Source organism: Balearica regulorum, chromosome 1 (genome assembly GCF_011004875.1).
Source record: "Balearica regulorum gibbericeps isolate bBalReg1 chromosome 1, bBalReg1.pri, whole genome shotgun sequence".
NCBI classification, from domain to species: Eukaryota; Metazoa; Chordata; class Aves; order Gruiformes; family Gruidae; genus Balearica; species Balearica regulorum.
The window spans coordinates 218,639,587-218,657,841 of record NC_046184.1 but is presented as its reverse complement, the minus strand read 5'-3'; the positions used below and the strand labels follow the sequence as shown (position 1 = coordinate 218,657,841).

Here is an 18,255-nt window from a genome sequence, read left to right as displayed (position 1 = left end):
AGGAGACGTGCCTTGCGGCAGGCAGGAGCGCTGGCCAGGCTCCACTGACACACAGACATTTTGGGGCTGTTCAGAGGCAACAGTTTCTTGGCCGCATGCAGTCCCAGGACACCACCATGTCTGCTCTTGTGCAAAGTCCACAGGCGCAGCACAGCTCCCTCCGGGCACCTGATGCGAGGGGATCATGGCCCAGGGGTGCCAGCACCCCCGTGAGCGTGTTTTCTCCAGAAACCAGGGCGAGCAGCACCATGTGCCTTCCTGCAAGGTCCCTGGTATCAGCTCCCCATCATCTGTTGGTGGTTGAAACAAGGTGCAGGTTAACTATGCCATCGGCCGAGCGGGCACTGCCTCAAATCTGCACCAAATCAAAGCTGTCTGTGCTCCCAGAACTGACAGGCAAGCACAGCGTGGGGATGCCTGGTGTGTTTATAGGAGCCAGCCCAGGCACAGCAGGGCCAGCACAGACCTAGCAAGTCCTGCTGAGCCTGCCAGGCTGTGCTACGGGTGCCCTGCGCCCTTGGCACCGTCTGCCGTCCCCACACCTCCCGGGGCTTCCCACTACCAGCGTCGTCGTCCCCCATTACCCACAGCAATGGCGAGCTGGTTGTAACTGCTTACAAAAAGGGGCCACGCCACCCGCCTCCCTGCTGCTTTGAACGCAAGAGGTGATAAACGTGGCACCTTCCCTGGGGAGGTCAGCAAGGACGGACGGGGAGTCAAAATGCTACCAGGGAATGCAGGAAACTGGCCACAGGACGATCAAGGGCTTCCTGGGCAAGTCCCTGGCCCAGGGTGCTGCTCTCGCCCTTCTCCCGCAGGGCTGCCTTGTACATGCACCCGCAGCGCCCATGTCCCAGCCACGGGGCCTGCCAGGCAGTTGATGCAGTTATCACCCCCACCCATTTCCAACCATAGAATCATAGAATCCCAGACTGGTTTGGGTGGGAAGGGACCTCAAAGCCCATCTAGTTGCAACCCCCCTGCCATGGGCAGGGATACCTTCCACTAGCCCAGGTTGCCCAAAGGCCCATCCAACCTGGCCTTCAACACTTCCAGGGATCCAGGGGCGGCCACAGCTTCTTTTAGCTTAAACCCATTCCCCCTTGTCCTATCACTACACTCCCTGATAAACAGTCCCTCCCCATCTTTACCGTAGGCCCCTTTAGGTACTGGAGGGGTGCAATGAGGGCTCCCCGGAGCCTTCTCTTCCCTTGTCCACCAACACTGTAACCCCATTGTGGAAGGCCACCAGATTTGTCAGGCACGATTTGCCCTTGGTGAAGCCATGTTGGCTGTCACCAATCACCTCCTTATTTTCCATGTGCCTGAACCTAGCTTCCAGGAGGATCTGCTCCATGATCTTGCCAGGCACAGAGGTGAGACTGACCGGCCTGTAGTTCCCTGGGTCTTCTTTTTTTTCCCTTCTTAAAAAAGGGAGTTCACTTTTCCCATCCGTGGGAACTTTGCTGGAATGCCAGGACTTCTCAAATATGATGGAGAGTGGCCTGGCCACTTCATCTGCCAGTTCCCTCAGGACCCGAGGATGCATCTCATCAGGTCTCCCTTGGAGCCTAGTTTAAAGCTCTGTCGACGAGCCCCGCTACTTCCTGGGCAAAGATCCTCTTCCCCCTTTGAGAGAGGTGAATCCCATCCAAGTTCATCAAGCCTGGTGCCATGTAGGCCATCCCATTGTCAAAGAACCCAAAGGTGTGGCGGTGACACCAGCCACGGAGCCGTGTGTTTATGGACTGTGTCTGCCTGTTCCTCCCAACATCGCTGCCCTCAACTGGAAGGAGGGAGGAGAACATTACTTGTGCTCCAGATGCCCGCAGTGACCGTCCCAAGAGACTGAAGTCCCTTTTGATCGCTTTTGCATTACATGTCGCAGCTTTGTCCCAACCCACATGGAGGAGCAGCAGTGGGCAGTAGTCAGAGGGCCGTACCAGGCCGGGGAGTTTCCTCGTCACGGCCTTAACACGGGCCCCGGGGAGGCAGCAGATGTCTCTGAGAGGAGGGCCTGCCCTGCATGTCAGGCCCTCTGTGCCCCTCCGAAGGGAGTCCCTACAACTATAACCCGCCTTGTCTTCTTTGTGGGGTGGTCACGATACGGGGTGCGGCCCTTTCTGGCCTAGGTGCTCCCTCTGGCATGGCTAGACTGTCGTCCATATCCTCCATAAAACATATCATGTTCCCAGCTATTTGTGGAGGAAATAAACCTCTGACAGCACGTGTTCAGCACCGACTGGCCACGCAGCGTCTCTCTTGACAGCAGCTCAGCACACGCACGCGATGGCTTCTGCCAGCCTTTCTCGAGAGAGGTGACACAACGAGTGGCCTGGCAGAAATTCCCCCTTTGCAGGTGTGTTAAGCACCGACACAGACCAGAAATGTTCAGGAGGAGCACGAGGCTGCTCTGGATGGGTTTGGTGCTGAGCAGGGCTGAGCAGGGCACAGAGACCCACGTCCTGGGGGGGGGTCTGCGCCAGGAGCGGCAGGGACCGAGGAACCGGTGAGCATTTCCCATCTCTTCTCACACCCTTTTGCTTCTCCTCCTCTTTGCTCCTTTCCTCTCCATCCACCTTTCCCGTTCTGTACGACCTGCTTCCAGCCGGTGCAGACCCTGAGTAAGAGGCAAGGGCTGGGTCCCCTCGCAGCCCCCCTGCCTGCCTGTGCCTGCCTGTGCCTGCTCTGTCAGGCAGGAGGGATGGCTGTGCGGCTCCCGAGCCTTGAGGCCAGTTAGCGTAGGTGGTAGCGAGAGCAGCATAGCTCGCTGTCCGGCTGCACGGGCACGCTACCAGGTTTCGGCAGGGACCGAGGGGATGTCGGGCTGGGCTGCAGCAGCGTTGCACCCATCTGGGTGATCCCGGCTGGAAGGAGTAGGCTGTGACTTTGCATTTCTCCCTTCCTCCTACCTCTCACTCTCCACTGCAAAAAGGATCTGGGAGCCCCTCGGGCTGGCGTAGCAACGCTCTCTGCCTTTTGCAGTCACAAGCGGGCACCAGGCTGGGGGTACAAACCGCTGTGCAGCAGAGGCTCTGGAGGCAGCGACCGCAGGCAGCGACTGCAGGCAGCTGCGTGTCAGGAAAGCGCTTGGGCATGGCTTCGCGCGGGAAAGCCGAACCCCTAATTCTTCCCTGCAGGATTAGAGGTTTGCACCAGCTGAGCCAGGAAAAGGGGGAAACTGGGTCCGGCGCTTTTTGTCCGGAGGCTCGGAGGGGTGAGGCAGGCAGGCACGCACACGCATGTGGCAGCTGAGCAAGCGCAGAGGAACCCTCTGATGAAGCTGCCCCCAGTCCTGCTGCTTGGAAGGGCATCAGCTCTTGCAGCTGCACCGTTCTCCAGTGTGAGCGGTGCGATGCTGCGAGCTCCCTGGCCCGGCTCCCAGTGGCATCCAAGGGAACAAAGTGCGCTGGCAGGGTTGTTTTTTGGGGGGTGGGAGGCAGCTGCCGGCTCTGAGTGGAGCCCAGCTGTGCCCGGCCATCCCTGCTGTGCCAGGTCAAGGGCCCCTGATGGCCGCTGGAGCCGCGGTCAGTGCCTTTGGATCCCGGAGCTCAGGGCTGAGCACTTGCCTCTGCCTCGTGGCCCGGGGCCTCGGTCCCTCTGGTTCTGCCTCCATGTACCGTGCTGCCTTCGTGCTCCCCACAGCGCTGAACCCAGCAGCATTTAGGCTCGTGCGAGGTGGGTGCTAGCAGTGAGCTCACCTGCAGCCTGTGCTGGGGAGAGGGGCTGCGCTTGCAGGGGAGGCAGCGAGCAGCCCTGCCTGCCTGCCTGCCTGCGTGCCTGCCTGCAGCGGGGATCGCTTTGCCCTGTCAGCTGGGTAGTTGGCACCGATCTGGACGAACTCCCCGTCCCTGGGGTGCCACTGCAGTTGTCCCGCTGGCACTGATATGGAGGAGCAGAACTGGGGGGGGCGAAGTGGCAGGAGGGGGGCGGGTGTCTGCCCTGCTCCAGCTCCCTGGGGGCTCACTGCAAGCCGCCAGTGCAGGACAGGGCTGCTTCGAGGGGGTTCCCTGCCTGCACCGCTGGCCACTCTCAGCTGCTGCATCCGAAGAAGTTGATGATGGTGAACCACGGCATGGAGAAGTCTTCCAGCCTGGGGGACATCAGCCACCCGACAGCCGGCAAGCACAGCCACTCGGATTCCTCCCGGTCCCGCAGCCCCAGCTCCACCGACCCCGACACCCCCTCCCCCATCTCTGACTGCCGGCCCAGCAGCGCCAAGAGCACCCGCATCCCGCAGCTGGCCGCCAAGAAGACCCCAGGGGACGAGGACAGCAGCCTGACGGGCGATGAGGTTGACCTCGGCCAGAGCAAGAAAAAGTTCCCCCGAAAGATCTTCAAGAAGCCCAAGAAGTAGAGAGGGAGTGGGAAGAGGAAACCCACCCAGGAGCGCGACCCGCTGGGACCGGGGGGCGGCCGTGCATCGGGAACGCGGCGTAACCACCTGATGCAGACCCCGCGAGCTCGGGTGCTGGCCACTGCCCGCCGCCCTCCCCTGCGCACCCTGCCTTTCTGAGTCACCTCATCTAGCACCGGCAGCGGGAGGAGCTATTTCAACTTATTTCTTTCCTGATCTCTGAGGCAAGAAAAGACGACGGCCGCTCCCCCACAAGAGAACAGCCGCCCTTTCTCCCCTTCCGACTGCTGCAGTCCCTGGCTTTGCTGTGCATGGCTTCCAGTTACTCCTGCCTCTGCTCAGCCACACGGCATGTGGGTTTGGTTTCAATGTGCGGTTAGGTTTTTTATTTTTTTTAATTTTTATTTTTTCCCAGTCCTTCTGCCTCTTCCAACTTTTGCACAGGCTGTACGGAAGGTTGGGGAGGTGGGAGTCCACGGGGGAGTGTGTGGAGCGGGGCTGGCTGCTGCCTGCTCGGCTCTCAGGGTGACTGGGTGTGAGCATTCGGGCAAGCTGCCTCACGGACGTCGCATCGGTTCTCTCCTTGTTTCTAGGAGCCACTTTCCTATACCTCAGTGCCCATCGCTGCAACGGTTGGGAGGGGAAATCCCTGTTTGTGCGCTCTTGATAAGCAAGAGCAAGTAGAATGCCCTCGCGAGGGAGGGCTCTGCCCGTGCTGGTACTTGTGCATCCAGGAGCTCTGCCCGCAGCCTGCCCCTGACCTGCTGCCGCGTGTGCCAGAGGCGGCTGCAGCCCGCTGGATTTCTGCGGTGGGACGGGGCTGCCCACCCAGCTGCTCTGCCCGGCCGGCCATGGCGCTGCCGAGGCTCGTGCTGGGTCGGAAGCTGGCGGAGCAGCACCAGTGTCTGTACGCAGTGAGGGGTTCGGTGCTGGGGTGCAGGAGCCCCCGGCCACCCCTGTCTTGACTCCCGAGGTCCCTGGACCTGCCCGGGGGAGCCGGGCTGGAGGCAGCTCCTCCGAGCCCAGATGTGTCCCGGGGAGCTGGCAGGGCAAGGAGCAGGGACCCTGGTGCTGGAGGAGCCCTGAGGGAAGGGCCATCCCCAAGGGGCTTGGTGCAGAGCTGGGTCCAGCCACCATTTCCACAGCAAGAGGAGGGGGCTCCTGGTTTGACAGGGCCGGAGGGAGGGAGAGGGGCACATCGGGGCTCTCCTTGGCCAGGGACAGGCAGGCTGTGACGAGGGGTGGCAGGAGCCTGAAAAGGTCGTCCCCCATCCTGCCCCCAGCCCGTGAAGCAGGCCGGGCACCGGGGGCTCTGTGTCCTCCCCGAGGAGCGAGGGGACGCAGGCAGGGATGGAGGAGCCTCAGCTGGGCACCCGCTGCCCTTAGAGGCCTAATGTGCAAGCAGCGTCCTCCCTGCCCTGAGGCTGTGCTCCCTCACATCCAAAAAACGGCAACTGTTGACGCATCTGCCAACTCTGGTGGGTTTTGGGGTTTTTTTTTGTCATTTCATAGAACTTTTAAACCCAGTAAAGCATGTAGTCTATTTTACAAGCCAGCATCTGCTGCTCTCTTCTTCCTGCACGTCCCAGGCTGCAGTGTGGGGGTCCCATCTGGGGGGGTGGGGCAGGGGGTGCCTGCTTGTGCAGGGGGGCTCCCTGGGGACCGTGTCCCCAGCAGCCAGACCGGCTCCCCCAGCCTGTCCTGTAGACAGCAGGGACAGACGGACAACCCGGCTCTCCCCCACCTGCCCCCCTGCGCTGCGACCCTGCGATCCCCGGCCGTGAGCAGAGGCCTCTCCCGCAGGGTCCAGATCAGGCACTTCTGCTCAGCGACAAAAATAACCCGGTGCCGCCCGGGTCACTGCAGCGGTGCTGGGCCATGGTGTGAGCCGCTGGTGCTGCCGTGTTTCTTCTGCTGGGGGACAGCCTCATCCCGCCAACGCAGCTGTAAGCCATACATCACCCATACATCACCCATGCATCATCCCCACATCACCTGTACATCACCCGTGTACATCACCCGCACATCACCTGTACGTCATCCCGCACATCACCCACACATCAACTGGCAGGAGCACAGCGAGGGTGCAGCTGCCCTGGTGCCAGCCAGGCTGGAGACCCGCAGGAAGGACAGACGGTCACTGGGATCAGGTGAAAAACACTTCCCCGGGGCCCCTCAGCTTCCCTGGCAAGGAACCAGCTGCTGACCTGGCCCAGGGCAACCTCAGACCCTGCCAAAGCCTCTCCCTGCTCACGCCCCTCCACTCCCGCAGCTGAAGCCAGCAGGACATGGTCCTCCCATGCCACTGGGCAGCCCGGCGGTGAGCCTGAGGGGAGTAGGATGAGGCCCCATGGGCTGGGACCCCGCAGCCTGGCAGCACGGGGGCTGCGCACAAGGGAGATGCAAAAGGATCAGGCCTGTCCCAAAGGAGCTGCACCCAGTTCCCTCCGGGTCCGGTGGGGTGGTGGGGGAGTCGGTGCAGCCCGGGTGAGGCATGCTGCCAGAATGCGCAGCGGCAGCACCCGGCCTGGATGTTGGCATGGATCTGTCCCTGCTTGTGCTGCACGACAGCCGCAGCACAGCCCGGGGGGGTGGTGGCACCCTGCAGCGTGGGGGCGAGCGGGGCAGCCGGCACACGCACCTCTGCAGGCACCGGCATGTGTAGGAACATCCCCAGCATGGAGCCCACCCTGGGGTCAGCGTGCCATTCCCACCCCCGCGGTGGCCTCGGCCAGCCTGGCCCCTGCACAAGGCGGCTGCAGGTGGCAGAGACGCTGCCGGCAGCCTGCCCCGCCAGGAGAGTGCTGGGTTGGGGCCAGGGACGCACGCAGCCACCCCAAACCCCTCCAACGAGAGGTGACAACTGCCCAGAGGCAAGCAAAGGGCTGGAGCACGGCCCGGGCAGCCGGTCCTGCTCACAGAGAGTCCCCTAGAAATACCTCTGGAGTGTGCAGAACGTTTCCAGGATCAAGAGTTAAAATACGCGCTGGGATCAGTGGGTACCATCTGCCGGGATGGGTGGCTGTGACGGCACAAGGGGAGCCACGTGCACCAGCAGCCAGCCCCTGGGTGGGTGTCCCCATCGCCGGTGGGTCCCATCTTCCTGGGGGTCTCTGAGCGAGGTCGTGGGGTGCCCTGGGGCCAGCATCAGTCCTCACTGCTGCCGTGGGATGGTGCAGTGCTGATGGCCGACATGTACATGACATCTCTGGCCACATCCCCGGTGGCAGCGGTCCTCCAGGAGTCGAGGGGCTGGGTGACTTTCTGGTAGCGCTGTGGGTGGGAGAGGGTGATCAGGGGCTGCCCCGAGCTCCCTGCGGGGCAGAGGGCAGTGTCAACATGGGAAGGGGCAGCTGTGGGCACAGACCCCACCTCTTGCCCCCTCCCTGCGGCTCCAGCCCTTCCTCTCTCTTGGGTAAGGGACAGCATCGCCCCCACTCCGTCGCTGGCCTCTCCCGCCCCGTCCCCAGCACCGGGGCAGCCCCTGCTCTGCCCCCACCCCGTCCCCATGCCCCATCCCACCTCGCACACTCACGTTGCTCAGCGTCCCCGACTCGCGGCACAGGGCCACGACGGCCCAGAGTGGGATCGGCAGGCAGGTGAGGACGCCCATGCAGATGCCCAGGCTCATGCCCCAGGTGGGGAACTTGTCAATGTCATAGTACAGGTGCACGCTGTACGTGTCCAGGAAGGAGCAGATGAGCGTGATCTGAAGGGCAGAGCAGGCAGGAGTGACGTGACACTGTGGCACTGCCTGGCCCCAGGGGTCTTGGCTGGGCTGGGCACCACAGGAACCCCCAGGGCCACCCCAAACCCCCTCCAGGAGCCACACAGTGGCCCAGGAAGGCGCCCGGACCTGGGCAGCCCCTCTCCAAACCCAGCAAGAGCTGCCCCTCTCAGAGGGGAGGGAGAGATGGAGGGAGAGGAGCTCTTCTCCCCTCAACCTCCAGCCCCAGGTGGGTGCTCAGTGCTCACCAGCAGCAGGCAGGGCGTAAAGAAGATCCAGCACACCTTGAAGTAGTTCAGCATGTGGCTGTACCAGGCCGGGCACTGGTGGATCATGTCCATGATGTCCTGGCAGAACTGCTTCAGGCCTGCAGGCCCCCCGGGAGAGGGTCACTGCTGGGACCCTGCCCGCCCCAGAACGGCCCTGCCGGGTGCACCCACACCGGGGCACCAACGACAGCCCTGTGCCGGGGTGCTGAACATCCACCAGGCTTTGGTGGATGGAGAGGAGATGACATCCCCCGAACACAGGGAAAATTGCACCTCGGCTGTGCACGGTCTCCTTGCAGGGCTGGGCAGCAGGATGGGGGTACCACCCTGCCCACCCCGCGGGGCTCCAGGCTGCCCACAGCTGCAGAGGCACCCTACAGAGCCTGGCCAGGGTTTGCCACGAGCCCCAGGAATGCCAACCCAGTCTTGGCAGCGGGGTAGCCAGGGGCTGTCCTGTGCTGTAAACAGCCTGCGCCAGTGCCCAGGGCCGGCAGCACCACAGCCCCGTGCTGGCTGCACCCACTGCACCCCCCAGCGCTGGCTGCACCCCTGGGGCCACCCATTCCACTCACCGTAGCAGAAGGTGATGCCCAGGCACATGGAGACGGCGACGATGATCAGTCCAAAGCCAGTGCTGTACTTGTCAATGAGCATGAACCAGAAGATGCCTCCCTGTCAGGCGGTGAGGGACGGGGTCAGCAGGGCTCGAGGCAGCGGGTGGGTGCTGGGCACCCCATGCCATGGCCACCATCAATGCCAGGGCCCACGCACAGCCCTCCATCCGTCCTCCCACTGGAGGGGAGAGGAGGCCGATCCCCATCCTCCACCCTGGCATCACCCCAAGGGTGCTGGGTGCCGCTGGGTGGGAGTGCAGGGGACCCCATACCTGGGTGACCAGCAGGAGCCCCAGCAGGTAGAAGGAGGTGCAGAGAGCACCCAGCAACACCGTCTTCCTCCTCTGGTCACGCAGGGCTGGGAACTCACCCAGGATGGCGATGGCGTGAATAGTCCTGAACTGAGGGATAGGGGATGTCAGTTGTGGGGACGTCCTGGTCCCTGCCTCCCCCGGACTGAGCGCAGGGGATGGTCCTCACAGAGGGGACTTTGCGGGGCACCGTCCCCATGTGCCTCCCCATCCCTCTGACACCTGCGCACCTGAAGAAACCCATGCCCAGTGCCAGCCCCACGTGCATGGGGCCACGCATCCCCCACCCCAGCACCATCCTCATGCTCCTGGCCCATGCACGTCATGCCCTCTGCGTGCCTCAGACGGGGTGTACCTGGCACCCCACAGCCAGGCACGAGGCAGGACATGGGGCTGCCTGAGATGACAATCACCAAACTGTCTACTCCCCGCATGAAGAACATCAGGAAGAAGAGGATGGACCACAACAGGGATCCAGGCAGCAGGGAGAGGGCTTCAGGGTATGCCACAAACGCCAGCCCGGGGCCTGCGGGGTCAGACGAAGGGAAGAGTGAAAGAGAAGCCACAGTGAGTCCAGCCCAGCCCAGCAAGCTGGTAGCCAGGCTGGATGTGATCTCAGCAGCAACCCTGTGGCCCTGTCCCTGCGCAGGGCACCAGGATGTTCTCTAGCATGACACAAGTGCCCCCTCCCCGAGCCCATACCTATGTCAGCAATGCTGTCCACGGGAACTTCTTTCCTCCAGGCCATGTGCCCCAGCACCAAGAAGATGGCAAACCCGGCAAAGAAGCTGGTGCAGCAGTTCCCAATGCCGATGATCAAGGTGTCCCTGTTGGGGAGAGTGTCACAGCCCCATGGCCATGGGGTGAGGATGGAGACGGGGCATCCCGATGGGCCCCGGGGCTCAGACCTCCCCATCACCGCCCTGCTCCTCCCCAACTGCAACCCCGGCGCTGCCCCAACAGCCTGCACCCCCTACACTGCTCATGCCCCCACGTCCCGCTCACTGGATGACGTTGTTGTCAAACTTCTTAGACGCCATGGAGAACAGCCCCCCAAACCCGATGCCCAGGGAGTAGATGACCTGTGAGGCTGCGTCGCTCCACACCTGGGGGACAACACGACAGTGTGGGGGGCTGCAGGACTGCCCAGCCCACCTGCCCTGCACCCCCAGCTGTCGGGATCGCTGCTGTCAGGGACCCCCCGGCCCCGGCTTACCTGGGCGCTCTGCAGCCTGCTCCAGTCCGAGGACAGGTAGAAGCGGATGCCATCGAGGGAGCCATCCAGCGTGGCCCCGTGGATGATGAGGATGAGGATGATCAGGTAGGGGATGGTGCCCGTGAAGTACACTCCCTGTGCAAGGCACGGATCAGCTCAGACCCAGTCCACCGGCATTACAGCCCCCTGCACTCCTCCCACACTGCCCCTCACCTTGCCCAAGCTGCGGATGCCCTTCAGCATGCAGAGGAAGACCAGGAGCCAGGCCGTCAGCAGGCACAGGGCGAGGGGCCACCGCACGGTGCCAGGGTCCCCGAGGCTGGAGCTGTGCGTCACCCCCAGCACCTGCTCGCTACAGCACGGGATCGCGGCTCAGTGGGACAGGGGACGCGAGGCACCCTTGTCACCTCCACAGTGTCCTTGCCCACCCCTCCAGCATCACCGACCGCTGCCCGCGGGGGCTCAGCCCCGGCCCCCCAGGACCAGGGGAAATGGGACCCAGCCCAGACCCCGGGCACGGGCCAAGGGAGGCACACATCGATGCTGCCACACAGGGACTTACTTCCAGAAAACCTCGCTGGCGCTCACCCAGCTGGTGCTCCCCGACGTGTTCTGCAACACAGAGTCCCAGCAGGTCACCATCACCGTCCCCACCGTCCCTCCTGGCCCTGGCCCCATCCCCAGCCTGACCCCCCTCTTCTGCTGCAGGCAAAGCTTCTCCCAAGACAAACCGCCTGCCGGGTCCTCGTGCGGCGCCTGGCCCCGCAGCATCCCACCCTGGGACCGGGCCCCACCACGCTGCCCGCCCGGGGCCACCGACCTGGCAGAGGTCTGCGTTCCTGGGGGCATCGCAGGACCAGGGCAGGGGGCTCTGGAAGGAGGAGACCAGGTAGTAGATAGCCCAGGCGACGATGACATTGTAGTGGAGGGACACCTGGGAGAACTCAATCAGCATAGCAACACCAACACCTGTATGAGGAGAGGGGCTGCTGTGGGGGCAGGCAGGGGCCTGACCACATCCCGCAGACCCCTGGCCCCGGCACGGGTCCAAGGGGCCACAGAGGCAGCAGGAGACCTGCCCGGTGCTGCCCTGGGACTCGGGGTGCAGGCTGGGGTCTCCCCAAGGGGGTGTCCCAGCCCCCGTGCCCACCCGCACCCCTTCCCACAGCCCAGACGGCCCCAGAGGCTGCGGGGCAGGAAGGAGAGGGGTTCCCAGCCCCCAGCCCCACCTTTCAGGAGTGGGCAGCACTTCCAGACAGTGATGGGCCCCGCGGCCCCGTACTGGCCCAGGCTCAGGCCCATCAGGAAGAGGGGCAGCCCCATGACGAGCAGCATGATGAAGTAGGGGATGAGGAAGACACCTGGGAGGAGAGGAGCAGCGGGTTGGGGGGATGGCCGGCACCAGTCTGGGCTCCCCAAAGGACAGATGTCGGTGGGTCGGACTCGTGTGGAGACACGTGTCCTGGCAGGATGCAGCGGAGCAGGGAAAGCTCCTGGGGGCTGCTGGCTCCACCCTGGGGGCCATCCCCAGCAAACGAGTTCCCCGTGAGCCCCACAGCGGGGGCCGGAGCTGGGAGCTGGTGGGATCCCACTGGCCCTGGCTTGGGGTGGGTGGTGGGACCAGCGCTGGGGTGCAGCCTGGGATGCTGCACTGGTGCTCAGGGCCATGGGATACTCAGGGCCCTGGGGTGTGCCCACAGCAGATCCCCGTGTTTCCCCTGACAATACACTGACACTTCCATCTTTACACAGCTTGTCCCACCAACAACCTTCCTGCTCCTTCCAGCCTCAGCCAGGCCAAAGTTGTGCTGGAAAAGGACATTTTCCAGGGGAGAAATCACTGTTTCCCAGCTGGCAGCCAGCTGCAGCCTGAGCCCATCCTCTCCTGCTCGCAAAGCTCCGGTGGTGCAGTGTCCTCCGTTCCCCGCAACGGAGCAGCTCCCCAGCCAGCTCTGTGTTCAAACCCCGGTCCCCTGAAGCCTGGCTGACAGACCAGATGTGGGGCTGCCTGCTCGTTAGCCCAGCACTCATTAGCGCAGAACTGGGGGAGTGTGCTGCCTCCACATCTGCTGTGCACCCTGCCAGGGAATCACCATCCAGCTCTGGCAGAGGTTAGTGTGGCTCAGCCTGGGGAGGAGGGGACCACCATGGGTTTAAAGCCCCACTGGGACATCGGGAGCTCCTGCGTGGCTGTTGGCAGATGCTGGGAGCGAGGGGCAACGGTCCTCCGGTCCCACTGGCTCCCTGCAGCTGGAGGCACTGTCCTTGGGGTCAGGGGACGGGGCTGTGGGACCGAGGTAGTGCAGTGTGTCCCTGCTCTGCCCTCGGCACTGGGAAATGGCTTTGAGGAGGGCAGGCTGTGGGGCTGGCCAGGCTGCAGACCTACAGAGCATCAGGGATCCCAGAGACAGATCACTGCGACAGAACGGTCCAGACTTCTGCGATGCCCAGCATAAGGGGAGATGCCAGAGGGCAGAGCAAAGCGGGTCGGAGGCATGGCAAAGCTGGCAAGGGCTGGATGGGGAGACATGGTCCCTCCAGCTGGGTGCAAGAAGAGACAATGTCAGGGCAGCAGAAGCAGCGGGGGGCTCAGGAATGACCTTTGGGGAGGTTTCTCCCATCCCACAGCCCAAAGGCACGGTGCTGCATCCTGGGGCGTTGCCACCAGGCACCAGCTATGTGCTGAGCTGCCTGGACTTTGTCCTGCCCCAGAAAAGTGGTGGGTTATTGCCCCCGCTTGGCCGCCTTCCCGGGCACTCCTGCCCAACTGAACCGGATTTGGCAGCGGGTGGGCACCTCCACGCACCGTGCACAGCAGCCTGCACTGCAGGGCACAGACAGTCCCTGCTACCGCTGCTGCAGAGGGGCTGGCAGTGCTGCAGGGGGGGGTCACTGCCTTCCTCGCCAAGCCCCGCTTCTCCGGGCAGGGGCAGAGATGCTCTGCAGAGGGGCTCTGCCTGGCAGAAGCTCTTTGTGGCCCAGACCACCCCGGACAGTGTTGCAGGCTGCCCCAGGCTCACCCCAGAGGCAGACGCATCTCTGGGCTGCACAGGGCAGCCCCAGCAGAAGTTCCCTGGCAGAGTCATGGGGAGACACTTTGAACTCTTAAAGCATCCTTCCCCAGGGTCCTGAGGGTGGCATTAACGTGGTGGTGTCCAGGTGAGCTCCCGCAGCACTGCCCATCTCCTGCCCGTCCCGTCCTGGAGGGAGCACCTGGCTTTGGGCATGCGTGTCCCTCTGAAGTGCAGGCAGCCCTGCCCGCAAGCAGCCGTGCTGGGGAGAGGGCCTGGGGAGCGAAGGGTGGGTGGTGATAGCACCGGGAGCGGGAGGCTCACGGTGTCCCACACACCTGCAGTCCCTGCAGCACGGGAAAAGTCTGGTGTCCTCCACAGCCGTGCCAAAGGCAGCCGTGACAGGGGAGACTGCGGTGGGTGGGGATGGCTGCGTCTGTGTCCCCAGACCCTGGATTAAAGTGGTGGTGTCCAGGTGGGCAACACAAGACCCCGACTCCCGCCAGCACCCATGTTTGCTGTCCTGGAGAGCACAGCCCCCGTGCACCGTCACGCTGGCCCTCCCCAGCCCCCCATGCTCTGGCCTCCATCCCGGAGAAGCGAGCAGTGCCCGCGTGCTCGGGGAAGGGAGCTGTGTGCCCGCAGCAGACACTCACCTCCTCCGTTGCGGTAACACAGGTAGGGAAAGCGCCAGATGTTGCTCAGCCCCACGCAGTAGCCCAGGCAGGACAGCAGGAACTTGCACTTGCCGGCCCAGGTCTCCCGGCGCGGGCTGGGCTCCAGAACCTCAGGCTGGGGCTGGGCTCCTGGGCAGGGCTGGCTGGTGGGGGTGGCGGTCGGACCCTCCATCTGGAAGGTGTTGACCTGCGGAGGGGAGCAAAGCGTCAGGAACCGCTGGCCGCAGCTTGCAAACCCCGCAGGGCTCCTGGGCAGGGCTGGGCACGGCCAAGCTCTCCCTGAAGAAGCATCTGGTTGCCAAAGGGGTTTTGGGGCTCGCCCCGTGTAAGGCTCTGATAACAAGTGAGTGTCACAAACAGTCGTCTTGGGCGAGAGAGTGTCGACCAAGAGCAGAACTGCGGAGGCAAGATACCGTCTTGTGAGCCCATCGCCCTGTTCCTGAAACATGCAGACAACACCGTCTGTCTCCTACGCCTGCATGCCCGTGAGGGGTCATCGCTCAGTCCACCCCGAAGGCAGGGGGACAGTGAGCCCCCCCTACTCCTGCTGGCCACACTGTTCCTGATGCAAGCCAGGATGCTGGTGGCCTTCTTGGCCACCTGGGCACACTGCTGGCTCATGTTCAGCCATCTGTCAACCAGCACACCCAGGTCCTTTTCCTCCGGGCAGCTTTCCAGCCACCCTGCCCCAAGCCTGTAGCATTGCCTGGGGTTGGTGTGACCCAAGTGCTGGACCCAGCACTTGGCCTTGTTAAACCTCACACAGTTGCCTTGACCCATCGATCCAGCCTGTCCAGATCCCTCTGCAGAGCCTTCCTACCCTCAAGCAGATCGACACTCCCGCCCAATTTGGTTTCACCTGCAAACTTACTGAGTCTGCAGTCAATGCCTCATCCAGATCATTGATAAAGATATTAGAGAACTGGCCCCAAGATGGAGCCCTGGGGAACACTGCTTCTGACCAGCCAACAACTGGATTTAAGTGCATTCACCACAACTCTCGGGGCTTGGCCTTCCAGCCAGTTTTTTACCCAATGAAGAGTCTAAGCCATGAGCCATGAGCCGCCAGCTTCTCTAGGGGAGTGCTGTGGGAGACAGGATCTTTAGGCTTTACTGAAGTCCAGGTAACATCCACAGCCTTTCCCTCACCCGCCAGGCAGGTCAACAGGTCATAGAATGAGATCAGGTTGATCAAGCAGGACCTGCTTTTCATGAAGCCGTGCTGGCTGGGCCTGATCCCCTGGTTGTCCTGCCCCTCCCTTGGTGAGTGTACTCAGGATGAACTGCTCCATAATCTTCCCCGGTACCAAGGTCAGGCTGACAGGCCTGTAGTTCCCCAGATCCTCCTTCTGGCCCTTCATGTAGATGGGCATCTGTGAAAGACTGGACTGTAAGAACATTTGTCTCAAAGATCGCTACAGAGTGTAATAAGGACGGTTACAGGGTCGTAGAGACTTTCAACCTGTGAAAAACACCCTGCGGGGTCATGCGCCGCTGAGTCAAGTGACAGTTGTGTGAAGAACGGGGCTGGAACTGCAAGAAGCCCGTGCGCATGTGCAGGAACGTGGAGCCGTGTCATACGTGCCATTGTCGTGAAAGCCGCCACCGATATAAAAAGGATCTGCCAAGCCTGGGTGGCTTCCCATCAACAGGATAATACCCCTGTTAGCCAATGGAATGGCAAAGCTGATGAGTTATCCCGATTAGCTCCCCTTCACAATACCCAAATAGCAGAAGACTGGGAGCAATTGTTGGAATGGTTGCATGTGAAGAGGAAACATTCAGGGATCAAAGACCTCTGCTGTGAGGCCCAAGCTCGAGGTTGGCCAGTTACTAGGGAGGAATGTAAGACTTGTGTGTCCGCTTGCAAACAATGTCATACCTGCTTAAAAAAGACACCCCCTAGAAGACCATCCCCTGCACTTGAGGGAGGGGACAGGGCTGTGGGAAACCTGGCAAGTGGACTACGTTGGTCCGTTCTGAAAGTCAGAAGGGAAACATTATGTGCTAGTTGGAGTGGAGGTAGTGAGAGGGTTAGTCCAGGCCAAAGCATTTGCCAGAGCTACTGGAGAGAACACGGTGAAAGCTTTGAAAGAGTGGTTCGGCACCTTCCCCAAACCATGGTCAGTACAGTCAGATAATGGTTCTCACTTTACTGCTAAAATAGTCCAGGAGTGGGCAATTCAGGAAGGAATCTCGTGGGTACACCATACTCCGTATTATCTGCAGACAAATGGAATTGTAGAAAGAACTAATGGTTTGTTGAAGCACTTTCTTAAGCCTCATAAGCCAGGATGGGCCGAACGGCTATGGGATGCAGTTACCAGTGTTAATAGTCGTTGGGGAATAAATGGATGCCCCAAAATCACAGCATTTTGTCCGAAGGCTCCAACCATTATGCCAGCCCCGTGTGGCTCTCAGTATCCCAAGAATCTGTTGCACTTTCCAGGCCAGCCCGTTTTGGTCAGACTCCCTACTGTAGGGGCCGTACCCCTGGTACTGGAAACCCCAATGAATAAGTTTGCCTGGAAAAGCGAAAGATACTCATGGGAAGGAACATAAGATTAACACAAGGTGGATTATTCCATCCTTCTAACCACAACTCACTTCCGGTTCCTGGAAGAGAACCGAGTTCATTTCCTTTTCTCTTTCAGGTGAGGATTCTGGAGCCTGTCTGAAGGAATCCATGAACATATGAAGTTGCTGTGGAATTTTGTTAATCTTTATAGGATGTGTAGCATACTATCACAAATGATGTTTTGGCCAATCGTTGTTGCCATCTTTAGTATTGGAGGAAGTTTCTGTGCTCTCCCCCACCAAAAATTGTTATAGCAAAATGAATTTGTTGTTCTAGGCCAGCAAATAGCTAACACTTTTAATCTTATTAAGTGTTGGGTTTGTGGTGGACCGTTAGGTTTAGAAAGTTGGCCATGGACTGCTATCCCTATTTCCCCCCAAATGGCTGGTGAGCAAGTATAGTGAAATCAGAAATGATACCTATTGGGAAGACAATACATCACTACCCTGGCCAATACAATACCCAACTCGTGGAGAATATTGTATAGCCTCCAACAAAATTAATACTGGAAACTTCCTAGGGTGATCTAACTGTAAATTGACTTACAGTTATGGTAATACTTCCACTGGGAGAATGGACTGGAGGTGGAGAAATGAAACAGGTGGTGTTTGGTATCCAGGGGGATTCTGGTCCCCAGACGGGAGCTTAGGGTCCCACTGGGAAGGGTTAATGAATTGTTCCTGTTCATATAATAGTTCGATAAGAACTTATTACTGTACTAATTGTACTTCAAATAACTCCCCCATAACCTCCCTGAGTCCGTTGGGTACAAGGCAATTATTGCGACAATCCAAAAGGGTCAACCTCATGGAGCCCCTTTGCCAATGGGCATTGTGCTCTGAAGGGACATTATTGGGTGTGTGGCCAATTTGTTTATAAACTGTTACCAGCAAATTGGACTGGGGTGTGTTACGTGGGGGCAATTCGCCCCTTGTTTTTCCTACTCCCGGAAAATGAAGGTGGCAGGTTGGGCGTTAAGGTATGTGATGATCTCAATCGATATTGGCGGTCCATTGATACCTCTATAGCAAGTGGAAGTAGTCAAACCTGGGGCAAAGATGAGTGGACCCCTCAACATATCGTAGAACATTATGGACCTGCCACCTGGAACCCCAATGAGCGCGTTAGCAGTGCTTGAGAACCTATCTACAATTTAAACCACATTTTTCAATTGCAAGCCGTCCTAGAGATTATCACTAATGAGATGGCCCATGTTCTTGACCTATTAGTAGATCAAGCCACGCAAACACGAGTGGCAATATTTCAACATGGTATGGTTCTCGATTACCTGTTAGCGAAAGAAGGGGGCGTCTGTGGTTAAATGATTCTAACTGTTGCTTAAAAATTGACGACAACGGGAAAGTTGTCAAACAAATTGCCACAGGAATACGGAAGCTGGTCCATGTCCCTGTTCAGACATGGAAAGGCTGGCACATTGACTTATTCTCCTGGCTCCCAGGTGGCCTATGGGTTAAGCGAATCTTATTCTACTTGT

The 18,255-nt window shown here is 60.6% G+C and overlaps 1 protein-coding gene across 1 annotated transcript; it reads right to left on the bottom strand.

Annotated features, from left to right (window-relative positions):
• Positions 1–5,900: 5,900 nt before the first annotated feature.
• On the bottom strand, positions 5,901–14,529 carry LOC142599979 (sodium-dependent proline transporter-like). Its single transcript, XM_075742749.1, has 16 exons — positions 14,162–14,529; positions 11,724–11,855; positions 11,315–11,463; positions 11,057–11,106; positions 10,708–10,846; positions 10,495–10,629; positions 10,284–10,384; positions 9,981–10,105; positions 9,692–9,804; positions 9,240–9,368; positions 8,926–9,025; positions 8,333–8,451; positions 7,893–8,066; positions 6,975–7,630; positions 6,406–6,917; positions 5,901–6,058 (listed from the first exon to the last, which is right to left on the bottom strand). Exons 1-14 carry the CDS (start codon positions 14,352–14,354, stop codon positions 7,505–7,507), a joined length of 1,785 nt encoding a protein of 594 aa, XP_075598864.1. The 5' UTR covers positions 14,355–14,529; the 3' UTR covers positions 5,901–6,058; positions 6,406–6,917; positions 6,975–7,504.
• Between the last annotated feature and the right edge of the window lie 3,726 nt (positions 14,530–18,255).